Source organism: Lampris incognitus, chromosome 7 (genome assembly GCF_029633865.1).
Source record: "Lampris incognitus isolate fLamInc1 chromosome 7, fLamInc1.hap2, whole genome shotgun sequence".
In the NCBI taxonomy this organism is placed as follows: domain Eukaryota; kingdom Metazoa; phylum Chordata; class Actinopteri; order Lampriformes; family Lampridae; genus Lampris; species Lampris incognitus.
The window spans coordinates 34,452,253-34,476,529 of record NC_079217.1 but is presented as its reverse complement, the minus strand read 5'-3'; the positions used below and the strand labels follow the sequence as shown (position 1 = coordinate 34,476,529).

At 43.3% G+C, this 24,277-nt stretch overlaps 1 protein-coding gene across 1 annotated transcript in view; it reads left to right on the top strand.

The window, feature by feature from the left end:
* ankrd13b (ankyrin repeat domain 13B) overlaps window positions 1–23,622 on the top strand; it is a 117,924-nt gene extending 94,302 nt beyond the window's left edge. Inside the window, exons 13-15 of the mRNA XM_056283767.1 lie at window positions 2,651–2,814; window positions 4,804–4,880; window positions 23,378–23,622. Of these exons, the coding sequence (XP_056139742.1) occupies window positions 2,651–2,814; window positions 4,804–4,880; window positions 23,378–23,579 (443 nt within the window). The 3' untranslated portion in view covers window positions 23,580–23,622. The remainder of the gene's footprint in view (window positions 1–2,650; window positions 2,815–4,803; window positions 4,881–23,377) is intronic.
* Window positions 23,623–24,277: the final 655 nt, after the last annotated feature.

Here is a 24,277-nt window from a genome sequence, read left to right as displayed (position 1 = left end):
TGTCTCATAATCCCTCCGATCTTGTCAATTATCATAATGACTCCTGTTTTATAATATCTTCCTGTCTTGATCAGTTGGCCTCCATTAAAACCAAAACAGTCTCATTCACACACTCAGCTCCCTGGTATACTCCTGAACTCCATCAGATGAAATCCTATAAGCACCAGCTCGAAAGACTTTACAAGAAAACTGGTTTAACAGTGTACCTCCAAGCCTACACAGACTACTTTCAACAACACAAAGACACTCTCATCACAGCCTGGTCCACCTACTACTCACACCTCATACACCCTGGCTCCACCAACCCCAAGGCTCTCTTTTCCACAATAAACAAACTTCTCAAACCCAGTGACAATATCTCCATTTCCGTCACAGTGAACAAGTGCAACTCTTTCCTTTCATTTATCCAAACTAAAATTGACTGTCTCCCAGCTAACTCCTCACTCATCAGAGAAATCAACACGTCCTCGTTCAGCTCTGGTCCAGTCCTCCATACACTTAAACTGGCTGCTGTCAGCCTTACCCTAAAAAAATCTGGACTCAACGCTGATATCATGAGCAATTTCTGACCCATCTCCAATCTCCCCTTTCTGTCAAAAATACTGGGATGTGTTGTCACCTCCCAACTCAAAGTTCACCTCATCTACAATGACCTGTTCGAACCAATTCAATCTGGTTTCCACAGCACAGAAACAGCCCTCCTTAAAGTCATGAACAACCTTCTCTCTGCAGACTCTTGCCACCTCAGAATTCTCATCCTCCTTGACCTCACTGCAGCTTTTGACACCATCAACCACACCATTCTTCTCTCCTGCCTTGAATCCTCCTTCAACATCACTGGTACTGCCCTCTCCTGGCTAAAGTCACAAACAGACAACAGTTCATCAGCATCAACAACTGCACCTCTTTGCTGCTCCTCTGTCCCAAGATGTTCCCCTGAGTCGGTGCTTGGTCCTCTCCTGTTCATCCTTTACATGCTGCCCTTGTGTAACATCACATGTCGTCATGGTCTCCACTTCCACTGTTACGCCGATGACATCCAACTCTACATCTCCATCGCCACTACAACTTACTTCAGTCTGTCCAACTGCCTCAATGAAATCAAATCATGGATGCAAGCCAAATTCCTCAAACTAAATTTTGATAAATCTGACATGATCATCATCAGGCCCAAATCCCTTGCCAAAATCACTCACAACTTCTGCCTTACCATTGATAACTCCACTCTGTCCCCCTCCCAACACATCCACAACCTTAGAATCATTTTTGACAGCAGCCTCTCCTTTGAACACCACGACAATCAAATCACCAGAAGTGCCTTTTTCCATCTAAGAAACATAGCTCATCTCCGCTCATCACTCTCCTTCTTTGCTACTGAAACCCTGATCCATGCCGTCATCACATCCAGAATTGCCTGGCTCATCATCCAACATCCTAAACAAACTTCAGTACATCCAGAACTCAGCTGCCCGCCTGCCCACCCACTCCCGTGACCACATCACCTCTGTCCTTCAGAACCTCCACTGGCTCCCTGTCCCACAACGGCTCCAATTCAAAGTCCTTCTCCTCACTCACAAAGTCCTCCATAACCAGGCTTTAACCTGCTCCACTACAACACTCCTTCCGTCAGGCAGCCTCTGCTCCTCTGATGCCAATCTCCTGTCTCCACCACACAGGACCAAGCACCAGACCTGAGGTGACAGAGCCTTCTCCATAGCTGCCCCCTCACTCTGGAAATCTCCCCAAACACCTCAGAGACTGCACCAACCTGTCCATGTTCACATCATTAATTAAAACTCACCTCTTCCGAATTGCTTTTAATGTAGGACTAATGTTGTGTACTTTGTTTTTGGTGTGTTGCTTTTATGTTTATTTTATCATGTGTAAAGCACCTTTGAGTATTTTGAAACACACTCTACAAATAAAATGAATTATTATTATTATCACTACTACCATTACTACTACTTCTACTAATTTTGCCAACTTCTGTGATAGATCTTTATAAAACTTTTACTATATCCCCAAATAACTTCCTGCTAAATCCAATTCATATTTAAAGTTGCACCAGTGACTTTGAATTGAACTGAATTAATGTTTACTTTAGACGAAATTATATTCGCATGATAGTTTTTCATCAGTGAGAATCTGTGTAATGTTTTTTTGAATTATGTGTATTAATATGAGTCGCTCATATCATATCACCTTGATAAAAAACTTATAGCAATGCGGCAATAATTTACTGTCTATCGAGGAAGTTGCTTGAAATTTTTGGTGGTATCTAGAGGAAATGCACGACCTTGACTTATGGTGTATAAATGTATATCCTCTAGCGTAATAGAATATCTTATCAACAGTAGCTCTCCTGTGGGAAATACGAATGGATTTGTTTACACTTTAAAATACATATTTAAGGACACACCTGAAGGTATTGATTTTTGCAGGTACCTCATTAATCTCCGAGGCTCATCTCCGGGCCCTGAACAAATTTTTCTATCTCTCAGATCATTTCCCTATCTGTCGCTCATAAATTATTAAAGACAGTTTAGTTTTGCACCACTCTACACTTTTAATTCACGATGGCTACCCCTTCCATCATATCCGAATCCCCTCTGTTATCCTACACCACTTCCTCTCCCTGCATGTGCTGCAGTGTCGTGCCGAGCCGGAGAGATTCCTGCCAGTGTGTTCGAGCCCCCGCCGGGCTACAGCATGCAGGGAGGCAAGCAGAGGGACAACATAAGAGAAGAGGAGGAGGATCTGCTACAGTTCGCCATACAGCAGAGTCTGCTCGAGGCTGGCTCTGAGTACGATCAGGTACAATTTCAAATGAATGGATAAATGAATGAATGAATATACAAACCCCAATTCCAATGAAGTTGTGTAAAATGTGAATAAAAACAGAATACAATGATTTGCAAATCCTTTTCGACCTATATTCAATTAAATACACTACAAAGACAAGATATTTAATGTTCAAACTTATAAACTTTATTGTTTTTTGCAAATATTCACTCATTTTGAATTTGATGGCTGCAACACGTTCCAAAGAAGCTGGGACAGCAGCAACAAAAGACTGGGAAAGTTGAGAAATGCTCAAAAAACACCTGTTTGGAACATTCCACAGGTGAACAGGTTAATTGGAAACAGGTGAGTGTCATGACTGGGTATAAAAGGAGCATCCTCGAAAGGTTTAGTCGTTCACAAGCAAGGATGGGGCGAGGTTCACCACTTTGTGAACAACGGCGTGAGCAAATAGTCCAACAGTTTAAAAACAAAGTTTCTCAATGTACAATTGCATGGAATTTAGGGATTTCATCATCTACAGTCCATAATACAGTGGTAAACATGACCCTGTCCCAGCTTCTTTGGAACGTGTTGCAGGCATCAAATTCAAAATGAGTGAATATTTGCAAAAAGACAATAAAGTTTATCAGTTTGAACATTAAATATCTTGTCTTTGTAGTGTATTCAACTGAATATAAGTCAAAAAGGATTTGCAAATCATTGTATTCTGTTTTTATTCATGTTTTACACAACGTCCCAACTTCATTGGAATTGGGGTTTGTATAAATGCACATTGGAAGTTCAGAAGAAAAAAAGTATATCATTCACAGCAAAAAAGCATGACTGTGTGCTTTTTTCTGCAGCAAAAGTCCAATAGACATTCATCCATATAAAGCTTGACTCAAGTGACATGTTTTGATAAGAGAATATTAGTTTTATTGAATTTTAATAAGTGCTAATTTAAGATCAAGGATGTTAAATCCACTGTAGGTAATCTTGGAAAGGTGAGAAATTTTGACACATCCCCAAAAAATCCACTCCCCCTGATCTACTTCCTGCTTCCCTCCTGTATCCCCGCCCTATGAACCAGTTTCATGCATATGCATTAGTTTGCCCGTCGAAATTGGCAAAGTTCTTATTGTCATTGATAATCTATCCATCGATCAATCCATCCATTATCCAAACCGCTTATCCTACTCTCAGGGTCGCGGGGATGCTGGAGCCTATCCCAGCAGTCATTGGGCGGGGAGACAACCTGGACAGGCCACCAGGCAATAATCTATTCAAGTAAAAATATTTTTCTGAGCGAATCTCTTAGTTACACTAGTATTGTGGTTGTGAAGTACTGTTTTACTTATAGGCGAAGTAATTATAAAGATCGCTATTTCCAAAGTACACACACCTTGTGTGATGACCTCAGTCAAAGATCCGTATTGATGCCATGAAGACAGTAAAATATTTGCAGATGTAATCTAAGAGTTTTTCAGCAAATATCTTTGTCACTCCAACATTGTTGAGCACTGATTTACATTGAGGTGAAGTTTTTGTAAAGATCATAGTTTCCAAGTAACGGGCTGCCTTGCATGTTGACATGACATGATTGACATTGAGTTATGGATGCTCCTTAGCAGTGATTGGTCGTTTAATTTGGACCAAATGTTTTTTGGAAAATCAGAATAAAGTCTCAGGAGGAGCCAGAGAGACTGGATTTATTCACAAGGCATTTATTTGATGGATACATGTCTGGGAATTTCACCAAATATGACAAAATGGTGTTAACAGAAAGTTACCTACAGCAGCTTTAAAGATTTTGAAATTGTGCCACTCTTGGTTCAAATCACATTTCCAGTTGATGTACATGCAGTTCATAATATTAACAGCCTGCTGTGTCAGTCTTGGGTATTAAAAAGAGGTTCTATGTGGTTACAGCAGCCTTTAAATGAGGGATTTACAGAAGTTGGAGGTTGGTAAACCAGCCACCATTTTTCACTGGCTTTTTATCTTGCTCTCTGTGTCCAGGTGACCATCTGGGAAGCGTTGACCAATAGCAAGCCAGGAACACACCCCCATTCTTGTGACTCCAGTCATGTGGAGAGGTCAGTCCCCAGCTCTCTTTTTCACCCATTCTGTCCATTCCAGCTTTTCATCACTTTCTCTTCCCTTGCACCTTTTTATTTTGCCCCGTCCCATTTTCCTCACCCTGTGTAAATTATAGGATCCTCTTATGATCAGTTTCCTTTCCTTTATCCCAAGTCCAATAGCCTCCCAGGCCCAGCCCATTTTCTCAGGAATTCATCAAAAGGTGGGAACTTTGCTCAGCGTCACAGCAAAGTGGGAGGAAAAGCAAGGCGGCAGGCAGTATTCTCCCATTACAAATCAATGGTGGCCCTACTTAGCTCACTGTAGTTTCACACTAGCGGACTTTCTCCCATGTGTTTCAGTTTACAAAAAGCCCGCTGTCTGATACGTTAAACATGCCATCCGGGGTCCTTCACACACACTAAACTCATGCCCTGCTGTTTGCCATCTTTTCAGTATCTGCAAGTCATCTACAATTTAAGTGTATGTGACTGACACTAGTACAGTTTCTATAAATTCTGGGAAATAATCTTGTTTGCCGTTTACACTCAATCTGGTTAAAAGATATAATCTGGTGAAGATTAAAGAGGAACATCAGCCCATGTCAGCTGTACTCCACCCCTTGCTCATTTTTGAAAGATGTTCAGAAATAGGCCACGGTTACACTGGCAATTATGACAGCGAATCCATTCAAATGAACAGATTCCCTTCCAGTAAACGTATAGTTGAAATGCGGTGAACCTTTGACATGTAAAATTGCACTTTTGACTGGAAGCAAAACCGCTTTGACTTTGTTGACCTGTGAAGGGGAGAGGAGAGTCCAAAATGGAGGAAGCTATCATTTCAGCAGTCACCTCATCCAATTTTATACAGTTGTGCTCTGCCATGATACAAATTGCTACACAAAAATTTGCTGCATGGTTTGTAGTCGGTCGTGAAGCAGGAGCAGATGGTATGACTTTGTTTCATTAACTTAATTGGTCGACAAGCCTCTTGTACAGCAAGGACACGCCAATAAATTTTGCTCTACCAATTTCTGGTGTTACTGTAGCCACAGGACATTTGGATGAGGTGAGGGTCTTTGCCGCCAGCACAGACAAGAATGAGACTGTCTCTCACCAATGTGTGTGGGGGTTAACTTTTTTTCTTTTTCTTTTTTGGTATTTATGGCATGCCTGTGGACAAGAACACTTCGACACATAGGCATTCAGGACTGCATGTATATAGTCAAGTTCAATCAGCAGGGACATAATGTTTTGTCAAATTTACTATGAGAATTATGGATACTATCGTTTTTGCACAGAACTGTGGCGATAGGAGTAGCAGTAACACTAGTCATAGTAGTAGTAGTAGTAGTAGTAATAATTGGTGGAAATAGTAGTGGTAGTCAAAGTAGTAGTTGGTGGAAGTAATAGTGGTAGTCATAGTAGTAGTTGGTAGTTGTAGTGGTAGCAGCAGTAGTAGTCGCAGTAATAGTGGTAGTCAAAGTCGTGGTGGTAGTAATAGTAGTAGTAGTCATAGTAGTGCTGGTGGTAGTAGTAGTATTAGTGCTGGTGGTAGTAGTAGTCCAGGGGCGGCTGTAGGCTGAAAGCCATGCCAAAGCCTGCAGGTTACCTCACTATTTTCTGTCTTGTCTGTGTTTAAAGTTTTAATTTTTATCCTCTTTGATTCTGTAGAGCTTGCTGTGTTGGAGAGCTTTTATTTCCCTATTTTTTAAAAATATGTATGTTGTATTTTGATTTTTTTTTCTACAAAATAAAAGAGAAAAAAAACACTGTTGCCTCACAGCAAGAAGGTCCTGGGTTCTAACCCCAGGCCATCCCAGGTCCTTTCTCTGTGGAGTTTACATGTTCTCCCCGTGTCTGCGTGGGTTTCCTCTGGGTGCTCTGGTTTCCTCCCACCATCAAAAAGACATGCAGGTTTGGGTTATTAATCCTGTCTGTGCCCCTGAGGAAGGCAATGGAAAGAAGAACTGGAGCTGGTCGCTGGGTGCTATAGCTGCCCACTGCTCCTACAGAATAGGATAGGTTAAATACAGAGAATGAATTTCATTGTAATGATACAATGACAAAATAAAGTGGCTTTCTTTCTTCTTTCTTTCTGTAGTAGTGGTAATAGTAGTCGTAGTGGCGATGGTAGTAGTGGTGGTGGTAGTAGTAGTAGTAGTAGAAGAGGAGGTTTTGGCAGTAGTAGTCATAATAATCATTAATCCATTCCATCCATTATCCAAACCACTTATCCTGCTTTCAGGGTCGCGGGGATGCTGGAGCCTATCCCAGCAGTCATTTGGCGGCAGGTGGGGAGCCACCCTGGACAGGCTGCCAGTCCAGCACAGGGCGCTCTCTCTCACACACACACACACACACACACACACACACACACACACACACACACACACACACACACACACACACACACACACACACACACACACACACACACACACACAAATTTAGTATGGCCAATTCACCTGACCTACATGTCTTTGGACTGTGGGAGGAAACCAGAGCACCAGGAGGAAACCCAACGCCACACAAAGGACAACCTGGAACGACCTCCAAGGTTGGACTATCCCAGGGCTTGAACCAAGGACCCTGTTGCTGTGAGGCGACCGCCCTAACCACTGCACCACCCCAAAGTGTTAGCAAGTGTTAGCTTTTACAAGCAAATTCTGTCCAAAGGACAGAACTGTTAAGTGCTCATGACTTATGAGCATTTTGAATTGAATCTTAAATAAGTTTGAATATTTTGAAATAAATCATCATCATTATAAAATATGATGCAGCATGCTTTCAATCTAACTTATATCTATGCATCTATAGGAGGTAAAGCAGCTCTTGCCCACTAGTAATAATCATAATAATTTAATTTAAACAGAACTTTCCAAGCAATAAGCAAAAAGTGCTTTTCAGGGTGAAGAAATTCAAAACATAGGCAGCATTAGAGAACAAATGCAAGAGGCAAATGATGAAACATGAAAACTTGTGCATACACATACACTTTAAAACATAAGCAACAATTAGGGACATTTGCAAGAGATAAATAATGAAACATGCATATACACACACCTACATACATATACACAATATACAAATACATACTATATTCATACTTACATACATAGATACACACACACACACACACACACAAAATCAAAACTCTCAATAAAAGACAAAACCAGCAGCTCCTGAGCCAAGGAAAACAAATACACATACATAATTTAAAACATAAGCAACAAGTAGAGACAACTGGAAGAGATAATGAAACATATGCATATACACACACCTACATACACATAAATACTATATACACTACCGTTCAAAAGTTTGGGATCACCCAAACAATTTCGTGTTTTCCATGAAAAGTCACACTTATTCACCACCATATGTTGTGAAATTAATAGAAAATAGAGTCAAGACATTGACAAGGTTAGAAATAATGATTTGTATTTGAAATAAGATTTTTTTTACATCAAACTTTGCTTTCGTCAAAGAATCCTCCATTTGCAGCAATTACAGCATTGCAGACCTTTGGCATTCTAGCTGTTAATTTGTTGAGGTAATCTGGAGAAATTGCACCCCACGCTTCCAGAAGCAGCTCCCACAAGTTGGATTGGTTGGATGGGCACTTCTTTGAGCAGATTGAGTTTCTGGAGCATCACATTTGTGGGGTCAATTAAACGCTCAAAATGGCCAGAAAAAGAGAACTTTCATCTGAAACTCGACAGTCTATTCTTGTTCTTAGAAATGAAGGCTATTTCATGCGAGAAATTGCTAAGAAATTGAAGATTTCCTACACCGGTGTGTACTACTCCCTTCAGAGGACAGCACAAACAGGCTCTAACCAGAGTAGAAAAAGAAGTGGGAGGCCGCGTTGCACAACTGAGCAAGAAGATAAGTACATTAGAGTCTCTAGTTTGAGAAACAGACGCCTCACAGGTCCCCAACTGGCATCTTCATTAAATAGTACCTGTTAGAGCCTGTTTGTGCTGTCCTCTGAAGGGAGTAGTACACACCGGTGTAGGAAATCTTCAATTTCTTAGCAATTTCTCGCATGGAATAGCCTTCATTTCTAAGAACAAGAATAGACTGTCGAGTTTCAGATGAAAGTTCTCTTTTTCTGGCCATTTTGAGCGTTTAATTGACCCCACAAATGTGATGCTCCAGAAACTCAATCTGCTCAAAGAAGTGCCCATCCAACCAATCCAACTTGTGGGAGCTGCTTCTGGAAGCGTGGGGTGCAATTTCTCCAGATTACCTCAACAAATTAACAGCTAGAATGCCAAAGGTCTGCAATGCTGTAATTGCTGCAAATGGAGGATTCTTTGACGAAAGCAAAGTTTGATGTAAAAAAAATCTTATTTCAAATACAAATCATTATTTCTAACCTTGTCAATGTCTTGACTCTATTTTCTATTAATTTCACAACATATGGTGGTGAATAAGTGTGACTTTTCATGGAAAACACGAAATTGTTTGGGTGATCCCAAACTTTTGAACGGTAGTGTACATAGATAGTCATAGTAGTAGTAATGATAGCAATAGTAATTTACCTACTACCTCTTGGCCACATTTTCAGGAAATTTGGCATTCAATTTCACTGCTACGCGGATGACACCCAGCTTTATCTATCCACCAAACCTACCTCCACTCTTCCACCCACATCCCTTCCTGACTGCTTATTAGAAATTAAATCCTGGTTTTCATACCACTTCCTCAAACTTAATAGTGATAAAACTGAGGTCTTTTTAATTGGCACTAAATCTACTTTGGCCAAAACTGATAGTTTTTTTCTTACTGTTGACAATTCTATAGTTCCCCCATTGCCTCAGGTTAAGAGGCTGGGTGTCATCCTGGACAGCACATTATCTTTTGAAGCCCACATCAACAGTGTTACTCGGTCTGCATACTTCCACCTACGTAATATTAATCATCTTCGGCCGTCACTTACACCTAAAAGCACAGCCATACTCACTCACACCCTGGTTACATCCCGTATTGACTACTGTAATTCTATCCTCTTTAGTCTTCCCTTCAGTGTCTTCGTAAGCTTCAGCTGGTCCAGAATTCAGCTGCCCGTATCATTACCAGAACTCCTTCCATAGATCATATCACTCCTGTTCTTCAGCAACTCCATTGGCTCCCTGTTTTATACCGTATTGACTTCAAGATCCTGCTCCTCACCTTTAAGGCCCTTAATAACTTAGCTCCTTCCTATCATTCTGAACTCCTTCATATCCGCACGCCCTCCCGCACTCTCAGAGCCTCTTCTGCTCTCCAACTCACTACACTATCGGCCTGCTTGACTACCATGGGGACTAGAGCCTTCAGTCGTTCTGCCCCCCGCCTATGGAACTCTCTCCCGCAAGAAATTCACAACTTTGACTCTCTTTCAACCTTCAAATCCCATCTCAAAACTCACCTTTTCAAACTGGCATATTCAGTCTGATCCACGCTTCACTGAGTTTTGTGCGGATGTTGATTTTATACTTATCTGTTGTGTTAACTTTTTATTGTCTACCTTGCTTTGTTTAGATTTTACGCTGTCTGATACAGTGCTGTTTTTTTTTTTTTACTGTGTTCTGTGAGGTGTCCTTGAGTGTTTTGAAAGGTGCCCACAAATAAAATGCACTATTATTATTAAAGGTAAGTATTTTAAACACACTCAAAGGTTGTTTTATAACCAACAATTAAAGTCTAGCTGACTCTCATGTCCGCGCAATATCAGCAAACACACGCAATACACTACACACTACTACTACAACTACTACTACTTTTGGCTGCTCCTGTTAAGGGTCGCCACAGCAAATCATCCGTTTCCATACACTATACACGAATACAATATAAAATGCCATCCAACTCAAAATGACAATATATAATATTAGATAGAGATCTAGATGTTAACTTAACCCACCAGCAATACTCTCAAAGGCTGAAATATAGCAGGATGTCAGCGAATACTGAAGCCATGAAGAGATAATCTGCCATGCTCCCGCTTATCCGCTACTACAAACTACTGCGAGATTACCTTGTTCCCGCGAGACTTCACAAGATGACATCATCAGCACTGAGGTCTCTTAAAGAGACAGTACATACTGAACTCAACTACACAAACGTCTTCTTCTCGACTGCTGACAGCACAGTAATAATAATGATGATAATAATAATAATTATTATCTATATAGCACTTTTCTAAAACAATGTTACAAAGTGCTTTACAAAGAAATAAAACCAGAGAAGACAAAAATGAGAATAAGACCAAATAAGTAGGAATAGAAATAAAAACAGTATGAATAAATAAAGGGCACGGTAGCCTCACAGCAAGAAGGTCCTGGGTTCGAGCCTCAAGGTAGTCTAACCTTGGGGGTCATCCGGGTCATCCTCTGTGTGGAGTTTGCATGTTCTCCCGTGTCTGCGTGGGTTTCCTTCGGGTGCTCTGGTTTCCTTCCACAGTCCAAAGCCATGTAGGTCAGGTGAATTGGCTGAACTAAATTGTCCCTAGGTGTGTGTGTGGGCCCCATGATGGCCTGGCGGCCTGTCCAGGATGTCTCCCCGCCTGCCGGCCAATAACTGCTGGGATAGGCTCCAGCATCCCACGATCCTGAGACCAGGATAAGCGGTTTGGATAATGGATGAATGGATGGATGAATAGATAAAAACAAATATCAAACTTTTTTTTTTTTTTTCAAAATTTATTTCTGATTTTTCCCTTTTTTCTCCCAATTTAGTGGCCAATTGATCCCTATTTTAATTCAAACACCCACCCTCGTATTGCATGCATTCGCCAACTGCATCTCTCCGGCCGGCAGTCTCGAAGGAGACGCCTCGCCACTTCCGTGACAAGGCGAATCCAAGCCGAACCACTGTTTTTCCGACACACACAGAGACGCATTCACATGACGAACACAAGCCAACTCCGCCCCCCTCCCGAAGACAGCATTGCCAATGATTGCTGCTTCATCGAGTCCGGCCATAGTCAGATCTGATGAGACCGGGGCGCGAACCCCAGTCCCCAGTGGGCAACTGCATCGACACCAAGCCGATGCTTAGACCGCTACGCCACCGCGGACTAAACAAGGAACTAAATTGTCCCTAGGTGTGTGTGTGTGTGTGTGGGTGTGGGTGTGGGCCCCATGATGGCCTGGCGGCCTGTCCAGGATGTCTCCCCGCCTGCCGGCCAATAACTGCTGGGATAGGCTCCAGCATCCCACGATCCTGAGACCAGGATAAGCGGTTTGGATAATGGATGAATGGATGGATGAATAGATAAAAACAAATATCAAACATTTGTGAAAGCTTTCACAAAAAGACAATTTTTAAGACGAGATTTAAAAGAAGCTAGAGACTTGGTTTGTCTAAGTTCAATAGGTAGAGAGTTCCATAGTGTGCGGACTCTAACAGCAAAAGCATGATCACCCTTTGTGACAAACCAAGACCTGGGAATAACACCAGGGCTCCATTTGCGGCTCTAAATGGTTGAGAGGGTGTATACCAGGTCATTAATTCAGAAATGTATTTAAGAGCAAGTGTGTTTAAGGCCTTAAAAGTGAGTAATGAAAATTTAAAATCAATTTAAAATATAACAGGGAGCCAGTGTAGGGAGGCAAGCACAGGGGTGATATTGTCATGCCTCTTTGTCCCAGTAATGAGCCAAGCAGCTGTGTTTTGTACCAACTGCAGACGGTGGAGGGAGCCCTTGCTGATACCCAAGTAAAGGGCATTGCAATAGTAAAGCCAAGAAAAAATAAAAGCATGTACAACTTTTTGCAGATCGACAATTGATATAAAATGACCTAATTTTGGAGATTAACTTGAGCTGGCGAAAGCATGCCTGAACAACATGTTTGATTTGACTATCAAAACCAAGATTAGCATCAAATATTACCCCAAGATTCCTAGCAGCCTGCTTAAGACTACCTGACAGACCACCAAGATTAGTACCAAAAGGTCTGATGGAATTTAGGGGACCAAACACAATGACCTCAGACTCATCATTACATTTCAGAAAATCTTCAGACATCCAGGATTTAATGTCAGAGATGCAAGTTGTGAGATTTGATAGGGCGCTAGCATCTGTGGGTTTTAGTGGCATGTATAACTGAATGTCGTCAGCATAAAAATGGTAAAACAAATCATGAGGGGCAGCATTGATATAGAAAACAGAAGGGGGCAAAGAACGGAGCCTTGAGGAACACCACAACTCAACTGAGCCATCGAGAAAGTAGTTACCCAGAACAACAGAAAAAGTACTGTTGGAGAGGCAAGAGTGTAATAAACTAAAAGCTGAGCCCTTGATGTCAACCCAAGTCTCTAAGCTATGTAAGAGGATGCTGTGATCTGCTGTGTCAAAGGCAGCACTTAAGTCTACAAGAACTAAAATCGAGCAATCACCTCTGTCTGCAGTCAGCAGTAGGTCATTAGTAACCTTAACTAGAGCTGTCTCGGTACTATGAAGTGCTCTAAAACCAGAATGGCAATGTTAAAAATAATATTAGTGTTCATAAAAGAAATCAATTGAGATTAAATTACTCTCTCCAGAACCTTAGATAAAAAGGACAATTTGGAGATTGGTCTGTAGTTACTTAAGTACAAGAGATCTAAATTAGGTTTCTTCAGCAATGGGTGAACAATTGCATGCTTAAAAGTGTCTGGAAAAGAACCAGAGGCCAGAGAATTGTTAAGAATTTGCAGAATAACAAGGCTAACAGCTGAAAATACCTCCATGAGCTGCTTAGTGAGAATGATGTCAAGAACGCAGGAGGATGAGTTCATGTTGGAGACTGTACTCTCCAACACTGAAAATGTAACTAGTTGAAGCTGGGTAAGAGGCAGAATTAACATGAGGAATGGGACTAATGCAAGGGCCAGGCTGGATTTTGGACCAGCTATTCTCCACCTTATTTACAAAATGAGTGAGAAATTTTTCGGACAGCTCAAGATCAGTTCGAAAAAAGAGGTGGGGGGACCAACATAATTAATTACCCTAAAGAGATCTTTAGGATTGTGGTTATTTCTTGACATCAGTTCAGAGAAGTACACTGATCTCACATCCATAACTGCCTTCTGGTAAATTAACATTTGGTTTTTAATGGTGTTTTGTGCCATTTCAGACTTGTTGACCTTCAACTTTCATTCTGATTTTCTACAGTCTTCCAAGGGCATGAGTGTGATGGTTCAGCCAGGGGAGGTTATTTGATTTTTGTTTCCTAGTTTTAGACGGTGCAGTATGGTCGAAGATGGATAGGCACTGATCATTGAATGAATTTAACAGTGCATCTGGATTGAGAAGGGATATAGAGGGATTAAAGGATGATAAACTAAAAGCAACACAGAATTTTAACTGCAGAGCCAGCATTGAGAATGTGAGAGTGTGTTTTAGGATAGCAACTAGGAATAGCAAGCTGTAGTGGAACTTTGAAAACGAAAGCTTTATGGTCAGTTATAAGCATATCCACCAGATTAAGACACTCAAGAGAGAAACCCGATGAGAGATCAAGCTCAAAAATGTGACCTTTGGAATGTGTGGCCCCTTTAACATATTCAGTGAGATTAAGAGTCTATAAGATTAAAAAAAAAAAGAAGTCAAGTCAGGGAATGGGAACGATTACAAAAACAATAGCCGCAAACAGCGATTAATGGGGTCCAAGCAGTATTGCAGCCGCCATGTGTCCGATCTGTTTCATATTTGGTACATGGCTTCTATGTGCCACAAAGAATAAGCCTATCAAGTTTCATGAAGATTGGCCATTCACACTAGCAGATATTAGCTGCTGAATTTTGATTGGCTGTTTAGCAGCCATTTTGGTAATCCAGCCAATCAGCACTTTAGGCAATGTAGCCAAATGGGTCCAAGTATAAGTATACCAAATTTCAGATTTTTTGATCAAGCGGTTTTTGAGATGTCGGATTACTTGGGTCGCCTGTGTCCTAGACAATTACTGTAATTTTTTAAAATGTCGTAACACTTCCATTTCTTCAGAAACATGTGCCAGAGTTTCCAAAACTGGACCAGATGGTGTCTGATTTCTTGCGTCCTAGCCGACTGCCATAAAAAGAAAAAGTATGTCGTTATACCCAGGTGTCCTGGCGAGTGGTATGTAGAGCTGCAGCGCTTCCACATCAAATAAGTCAAAATAGCGGGCAAACTATATGACTGACATAGGTGGTCCCAATAGTAAAGTTGTTGAGCACATTGAGATGCATGGGTTGATTAAGGTTTGTGTTGATCTGACTTATGCTGTGGGAGTTATGGCCTTTTAAGCATGACCCTTTGTTATAGCGCCACCATCTGGCTGACATGGGTGATTTGTAGTGCCAGAGTAGTGGGGGGCCGTATGAATTCATCTACCAAATTTGGTTGGTCTAGGACTTATGGTTGCTGAGCCTCAGACACTTTTAGCCGAGAAACCGCGCCCAAACAAATACAAGTCAAAATGGCGGGCAAACTATATGGCTGACATGTGTGGTCCCAATAACAAAGTTGTAGAGCACATTCAGATGCATAGGTCTGTACAGTTTTGTGTTGATCTGACTTGTGGTGTGGGAATTACGCATGACCCTGTTATAGCGCCACCATCTGGCTGACATAGGTGATTTGTGGTGCCTGAGTAGTGGGGGGCCATAGGAATCCACGTACCAAAGTTGGTTGGTCTAGGACTTACGGTTGCTGAGCCTCACACACTTTTAGCGGAGAAAAATAATAATAATCCTAACGAATACAATAGGGTTCCACCAGCTTCACTGCTTGGACCCCTAATAATAATAATAACTAGATATGACAATGTCGGATTACTTGGGTTGCCTGTGTCCTAGACGATTACCCTAATTTTTTAAAATGTCGTAACACTTCCATTGCTTCAGAAACATGTGCCAGAGTTTCCAAAACTGGACCAGACGGTGTCCGATTTCTTGCGTCCTAGCCGACTGCCGTAAAAAGAAAAAGTATGTCGTTATACCCAGGTGTCCTGGCGTGTGGTATGTAGAGCTGCAGCACTTCCACACCAAATAAGTCAAAATAGCGGGCAAACTATATGACTGACATAGGTGGTCCCAATAGTAAAGTTGTTGAGCACACTGAGATGCATGGGTTGATTAAGTTTTGTGTTGATCTGACTTATGCTGTGGGATTTATGGCCTTTTAAGCATGACCCTTTGTTATAGCGCCACCATCTGGCTGACATGGGTGATTTGTAGTGCCAGAGTAGTGGGGGGCCGTATGAATTCATCTACCAAATATGGTTGGTCTAGGACTTATGGTTGCTGAGCCTCAGACACTTTTAGCTGAGAAACCGCGCCCAAACTAATACAAGTCAAAATGGCAGGCAAACTATATGGCTGACATATGTGGTCCCTATAACAAAGTTGTAGAGCACATTCAGATGCATAGGTCTGTGCAGTTTTGTGTTGATCTGACTTATGGTGTGGGAATTACACATGACCCTTTGTTATAGCGCCACCATCTGGCTGACATAGGTGATTTGTGGTGCCTGAGTAGTGGGGGGCCATAGGAATCCACGTACCAAAGATGGTTGGTCTAGGACTTACGGTTGCTGAGCCTCACACACTTTTAGCGGAGAAAAATAATAATAATCCTAACAAATACAATAGGGTTCCACCAGCTTCGCTGCTTGGACCCCTAAAAAAAACATAAAACCTCAGAGGAGATACAATTACCAAAAGTAACAGGATGGCACTGAAGAAAAATTATAAAAAACAGCCCTTCTTCCAGAAGGCCTGGGACTATGAAAATATGCAAAATCAGGGGGCCTAGCCTCAATCAGGTGAACAGTGTCTCTTGGAGTCAGCCATGTCTCAGTAATCATAGAAGAGTCCAAATTATTAGAGACAATAAAATCCATCCATTATCCAAGCCGCTTATCCCAACTGGGGTCGCGGGAAGCTGGAGCCTATCCCAGCAGTCACTGGGCAGCAGGCGGGGAGACACCCTGTACAAGCCACCAATCCATCACAGGGCCGACACACACAGAAACAGAATTGCCTTCAACAGTTCACATACTAGCCTACCAAACAGATAAAGCACCTGCAATAATCGATTTGCCTAAATGTAGGGAATAAAAATTATATCTGCAGACTTCTAAAATGTTTAGCGAAGGAGTTGATTTGAAATGTTGGATTCAATCAGGGTTAACACATGATTGCCACTGCAAGCTATATTGTGCTATATCTGAAACTTGTACAGGGAATCAGGGACCTCTGGGATTTTGAGGGATGTGTGCACTACAAAGTGAGAGTGTGAACCCTGTCCAGCCAATAGCAGATAGGAGAGGTGTCACAATTCTCAAAATAAATAATCCGATTAGACTCTCGATTTTAAAACCACAATGCGGAAGTTTTGTCTTCCCATTCTGGCAGTAAGAGTAATTAGGTCTCTTTTTTCACCGCTCTCCAATGAGGAAAAGCTACACCAATGGTTGGTTATCCATGGTTAGTAGTAGTGATGTGTTTTATGTCAACAAACAAGGATTGCTTTGCCAGAGCTGAACTTCAGTGTGATCAAAGTGTTTGCATGCCTCTGATTGGCTTACCTGCAGGGATTTCTGCCAGAAAGCTTCCGGGCTTTGAAGCTATGATGGGAAAAGGCTAAGAAGTGTCCAAGAAAAGCTGCTGATGCTCCAGAGAAAAAGGAAACTCAGCGTTCAGAGGAAAGATAAAAGGAGAAAAAAAAAGAAAGCAATCGACGGTGAGGACAATGAAATCATTAATGATAAATAATTTATTACCCAGAGATCTCACGTTCAAGAAACCAAAATTGTTCGGTGTCAAAGCAGAATTAAAACCAACGGGAGTACAGCAAATAGGATGCAAATTGCAGATATTTGCCCCAGATATTCAGTTGTTGTTTCTACTATTAGATACGTCGTGTGGATGAGAGGCACTGTGCCTAATAACAGTCTTCATGAGGAAAACTCCTGGAGAGAGGGTCAGTGACAGATGAGGCCATCGGAGGGAGCCAGTGGGTGGAACAGTACTGTCAAGTGCCACCACAGGTGGAAGCGGAGGCTCCAGGAGGGAAGCGTGGGATATAAACTGTCAGTCACATGGAGAGGACTGTACGGCGTGCTGCAGGTTGGCCGCTAGCATCCGGCTACCCCGCCTGTTTGGGTGTAGTAGTAGTAGTAGAAGTAGTAGTAGTAGTAGCAGTGGTGTTGGTAGCATGGCAGCACAGTGGTTAGCACAGTTGCCTCACAGCAAGAAGGTCCCTGGTTCGAGCCCCAGGGTAGTCCAACCTTGGGTGTTGTCCTCTGTGTGGAGTTTGCATGTTCTCCCCATGTCTGCTTGGGTTTCCTCCGGGTGCTCCGGTTTCCTCCCACAGTCCAAAGACATGCAGGTCAGGTGAATCGGCCGTACTTAATTGTCCCTAGGTGTGTGTGTGTGTGTGTGTGGGGGGGGGGGGGGCTGTGATGGCCTGGTGGCCTGCCCAGGGTGTACCCCATCTGCCGCCCAATGACTGCTGGGATAGGCTCCAGCATCCCCGTGACCCTGACAGCAGGATAAGCGGGTTTGGATTATAGATGGATGGATAATGCATTACATTTATAAATATATATATATTTAGCACTTTTCTAGACACTGAAAGTGCTCACGGTAGTAGTAGTTGTGGTGGTCGTAGTAGTAGTAGTAATAGTAGTCAGTGACAGCTGGTGGTCATATTGGGTGGGTGGGCTAACAAATATAGTATACCCATCTATAGTTCACACTGCAGCAACAGCAACATAACATCTAAGATACCAAGTTAGAGCAACGACACTATATACCTTGTTATAGCAAGTGCTCTACAACGACACTATAGAGAAGTATAAGAATGGTCTGATGCCAAAAAAACTCTCACACACACACACACACACACACACACACACACACACACACACACCATTTGGCTATTTTCCTCTGTACACATTAGCACATGCCGTTTTTAAGAAGAGCAACACATGCAAGAATGATGGGATGATATGCTACATGAAAGAACAGAATGCAGAGTCATGTAGCCCACAATGTCAGAAAAGGGCTCACCTCTGGATGCACAACAAAACGTGTCCCAACTGAAACGACTGCCAGTAAATACTGCAACTGTTTTTTTATCAGAACTGTTTTGCAAGGCATTGTCTCAAACATGTCCCGAATTAAACAAGTTGGTAAGCGCAGCAAAAATAACGGTCATTATAGAAGAGAGACAAGCAATATGTAGGAAAGCTAAACGTGTCTGGTGGTCTTTTAAGAGGTTTATAGGCTTGGGCCTACCTTATTTGAAGAGAAGCTCACATCGACGACCTTTCTGGGATGCAAACATGTTAATCACCATGTCACTGAAGTCCGGTGATTTTTGGATGAAGTCCCGCTCAACAGACCGCACAGCCAGGGCGTTCAGCCTATCCTGTCCCATAGTACTTCGGAGGAATGATTTGATCCTCTTAAGTGTACTGAAACGCCTCTCTGACTCTGCAGATGTCCTGGGGGTTGTGATGGCTAGTTGTGTTAATTTCAGTGTTTCAGAAAAAGTGCTCTGAGGATTGTTCTCGGATTGTTCCCTGAGCACAATCACACACTGGCTTACACATGCCAGCTAACATACCATCAAGCAACTCATTTTGGCTCGTCTAAAACGTGTACTTGGCAACATGTGTTTGTCAGGTGATCGGCTAACTGGCTGTCCAAAAAAGAGAACTGGTCATCGAAGTCCAGAAACACGCCCCGCTGGAAGGAAGTCGGAGATTCGTCGGACCCGCGCAGAGCTAGCTCACGTGCCCCACAAAATCTAATACAGTCCACAATCCGTGATGACGAATGCCTGTTTTTCTTTACCAGCTCGTTGCGTCTCTGAAATGCGGTGGCCCTCATCACGTTGACAAGCGATGTTGATTTTACCCAGCATTGATAGCTTTACGCTATTTCCAATGTGACTTGTGCTGCATGCATGTTTCCTAGTTTTGTCGGATAAATGTTTCAAATCTACAATTCCTTGTTGGGTCCAAGCCGTGGCCCCCCCAAAAAAGCAAGCATGGGAAAAGAAAAGTGAATTCTTAGCTACACTTGCCGTTAGCCAGTCCTTTCGTTAAACCGAGTAACACAAAACTTACGATTTTGTCGTTTGTCCTTTTGTATTATTTGAACATCGTTTGGACGACGTGTCCCCAGTCTCTTCACTTCCACTTTTTCCTCCAAAGACGTTGAAGAAAATGAATGAGAAAATAAATAATCCACCCCGTTCACGCTAACAACCGCGGCCACCGTTTCCACAGTCGCTCAATGTTCTGCCTTCCCACTATGTACTGTCTGGGCTGTCATTGGTCAAAAGTCAGTGGTCTGTGGGATGACTGAATTTAGCCCAGATGATCAGCAAATCAAGGGGGCGTGCCAACACACCTGTTACTCATGTAACACGAAGACGAATAGAAGCTGACGCAATTGTGTTGGGGCTGTAAAAAATTAGCCCATTCAAATGTATCTTGTGTTTTTCTCGTGACTATTTAATGCTGTTGCTGCTCTTAGGTTCCACCAAAATTTAAAATAATCTGTTTCAAGGATTTTTAACACTAATTTTCTCATCTTTATTGTAAAAGATATGGAGGGCTTAGCCCTGTTAGCCCATATATACCAGCTGTCTCTGATAGTAGTAGTTGTAGTAGTAGTAATGGTGTTAGTGTAAACTACTAATAAGAGACGTTAGCCCCTAGCTAACGGGTCTGACCCTTTAGTCGAGCGGTTAGTGATGTCGCCTTGTGGTGCAGTACGTATCGAATCCTGCACCGGGCAAGAAAATAACGGGTTACGTTAGTAGTAGTGGTCATGGTAGTGGCGGCATGGTGGCACAGTGGCACAGTGGTTAGCGCGGTCGCCTCACAGCAAGAAGGTCCTGGGTTCGACCCCTGGGGTAGTCAAACCTTGGGGGTCGTCCTCTGTGTGGAGTTTACATGTTGTCCCCGTGTCTGCATGGGTTTCCTCCGGGTGCTTCGGTTTCCTCCCACAGTCCAAAGACATGTAGGTCAGGTGACTCGGCCATACTAAAAAAAAGTGTGTGTGTGTGTGTGTGTGTGTGTGTGTGTGTGTGTGTGTGTGTGTGTGTGTGTGTGTGTGTGTGTGTGTGTGTGTGTGTGTGTGTGTGTGTGTGTGTGTGGTTGTGTGTTGGCCCTGTGAGGGCCTGGGGATCTCCCCGCTTGCTGTCCAATAACTGTTGCGATAGGACCCTGAGAGCAGGATAAGCGGTTTGGATAATGGATGGATGGTCGTAGTAGCGGTGGTCAGGTCCGCCCACAGAAATGGCTGGACCCCTGAAAGGGTCCAGTGAATGCCCCCCCCCCAAAAAAACTGCTTTACTCATGTCAACAAATGTGCATGCTCTCTCTCTCTCACTCTCTCTCTATCTGTCTCTGTCTCCTACCAGATACATGTAAACCCAGAGAAATGTATTCATTAACGGGGGCTGCATAGGCACTCGTGCGTGTGCGCCACACACACACACACATAGGACTCTTTGACACATTTAAACACACCAAGGTCAACAAAGATCTGCTACACTTACACCACACATTTCTTAGTGGAAAATGCAATTTCTTACCTTGTGGCTTCATCTTTGCCTCTTTTTCAGGCATCTTCCTCTACTTATCGGATGCAAAATCCTTCATAAAGTCCATCTTTTTAGCCAGTTCACACTCAATGGCAAGCACTGCCATTATCATTGCTTACATTTAGGATGGATATGATTATTGCAGCCCTGTGATGGTCTGGTGGCCTGTCAAGGATGTCTCCCCGCCTGCCGCCCAATGACTGCTGCGATAGGCTCCAGCATCCCCGCGACCCTGAGAGCAGGATAAGCGGTTCGGATAATGGCCGGATGGATGGATGTTTATTGCTGGCCTCCATGCCCCCCCTAGCGGATGGGTCCCAGAAAGCGGTCCCTTGTTCCCTCCTTATGGGCAACCCTGGTGGTTAGTAGTAGTAGTAGTAGTAGTAGTAGTAGTAGTAGTAGTAGTAGTAGTAGTAGTAGTAGTAGTAGTAGCAACAGCAGCAACAGCAGCAATAGAAAAAGTATTTCAATTATTTTATTGTTGGGTGTCCGGGTAGCGTAGCGGTCTATTCCTTTGCCTACCAACACGGGGAAGGCGGTTCGAATCCCCACTTTACCTATGGCTTGGTCGGGCGTCCCTACAGACACAATTGGCCATGTCTGTGGGTGGCAAGCTGGATGTGGGTATGTGTTCTGGTCGCTGCACTAGCGCCTCCTCCGGTTGGTCGGGGCGCCTGTTCGGGGGGGACTGGGGGGAATAGCGTGATCCTCCCACGCGCTACGTCCCCCTGGCGAAACCCCTCACTGTCAGGTGAAACGAAGCGGCTGGCGACTCCACATGTACCGGCGGAGGCATGTGGTAGTCTGCTGCCCTCCCTGAATTGGCAGAGGGGATGGAGCAGCGGCCGAGACGGCTCGGAAGAGTGGGGTAATTGGCCTAGTACTGTTAGGGAGAAAAAGGGGGGGGTGCAGAACAAAATTATTTCATTGTCCAGTCTTTAAAAAGACATTCTGTGTTTTTGTTTCGATGATGGAGTCAGGTGGAATGGTGATCGTAGTTGTACGGTACATTTTTGTGTCTTTTGCAAAAATAAAAAACATGTTTTAAAAAGACAAAAGATGAATGACAGTTGTAAGTCTGGAGAGGATGAAATCCTGACACTTGCTCACCCACATTATCTTTGACTTCCTGTCCTACTGTACGGTTGGCCTTTGGTGTTTTGCACTCGGCCATTGTGTTTTTCCCTTCCTGCAGTTCTTTCCTTCCATCCTTAACTCATATCCTGTGTTCCTCTTCAATTTCTTCGATTCTATTCTCTTATCCATCCTGCTATTCTCCTCACGTCTGCTATCTGTTCCGCTATGCAGCCTTGTCTGTGTATGTCTTGTGAATGTGTGGACAGTATGGACGGTAGAGAGGACCAGTTTCCTGTTTTCATAGCCCACAATGTTGCTTTTGATTTAAGCCCATTCATTCACATCTTTCTCATACACACACACATACACACACACACACACACACACACACACACACACACACACACACTCGTAATGGCCTTTTATTTATAGAGTGGGTGAATATACAGAGATATCTCCCCTCTCTCCTTTGACAGATCTTTCTGCAGCAGTTTTCAGTTATGCTTCCGTGGAGAAATTAGAAAGTGGTGAATGTCAATCTGAAAACCTGACTTGGGCTTGATACGCATGGTTGAACAGTCACAGGAGAAGATAACAGCATGCTACACTAACAATTTGAATTTGTTTTTTTCTCTCAAATACATGTACTGTTCCGTTTTATAACCTGTCACAAGTAACAGCTGTTACCATTTGACTTTCTCTCTCTCTCTCTCTCTCTCTCTCTCTCTCTCTCTCTCTCTCTCTCTCTCTCTCTCTCTCTCTCTCTCTCTCTCTCTCTCTCTCTCTCTCTCTCTCTCGCTCTCTCTCTCTCTCTCTCTCTCTCTCTCTCTCTCCATCCCTCCATCTGTCCATCCAGGACCCCTCAGCACAAGCCCCGCCCTCCCTCCAGTCTCTGCTCCACCCCCACCAAGAAGCAGCCAACCAACTGCAGCTATGACGAACAGCTCCGCATCGCCATGGAGATATCGGCGCGCGAGCAGGAAGAGGCGGAGCTTCGCAGGCACCGAGAGGAGGAGGAGCTACAGCGGATTATCCAGCTGTCACTCATGGAGAAATGAAAGCTGAATGGCCCGGTGGGGGTTGTGGAGGGAGGGACCGGGATAAAACATGCCTAGTGTATGGGAGACAGGACAGAGGGCAAGGTTCTGTGTAAAAGGTTTAGGATAAAACACAAAAGGAGGTGAAACTCATGCGAACACTGATGCATGTGGATGAAAAAAAAAAACAAAAACAAAAGAAAAACCACCTCCGTGGCTTAATATGATATACAATCAAGAGAGATAAATGGATAAATACATTGTCGAAATCACGAGAGGTCTGTTAAAAGCTCATGGGACGTTTTGAAACCCATGCTCTTAACAAATTTCCTGAGCCTCCTCCTCACTCCCATAACTTAGACCAGACTCTTCCCATGAAGCCATAACTGGATGTGGCTTTATAGCCTTAGACAGACAGCCGGGGAGGGACCTCAGTCTGTTGTGTCAGCTGCTCTGTCAAACCCCTCTCGGTGCCATGCTGTAGTCCTCCACTAGTGCCAGTTTACAAGCAACACCTGATCCAATACAGGAAACATCTTAAGCGGAAAGCCTCGCTGACAGACCGCGGCCACCTGAGTGGCTACAAGGCTGTACTGTATGTGTGTGTGTGCGTGCGCGTGTGTGCGCGTGTGCGTGTGTGCAGGTCAAAATTCAAAACCAGCTCTCTTACTGGGGTCAACAGACCACTTTTGTCTTGGAGATTTTATGTGCAAGGTCAT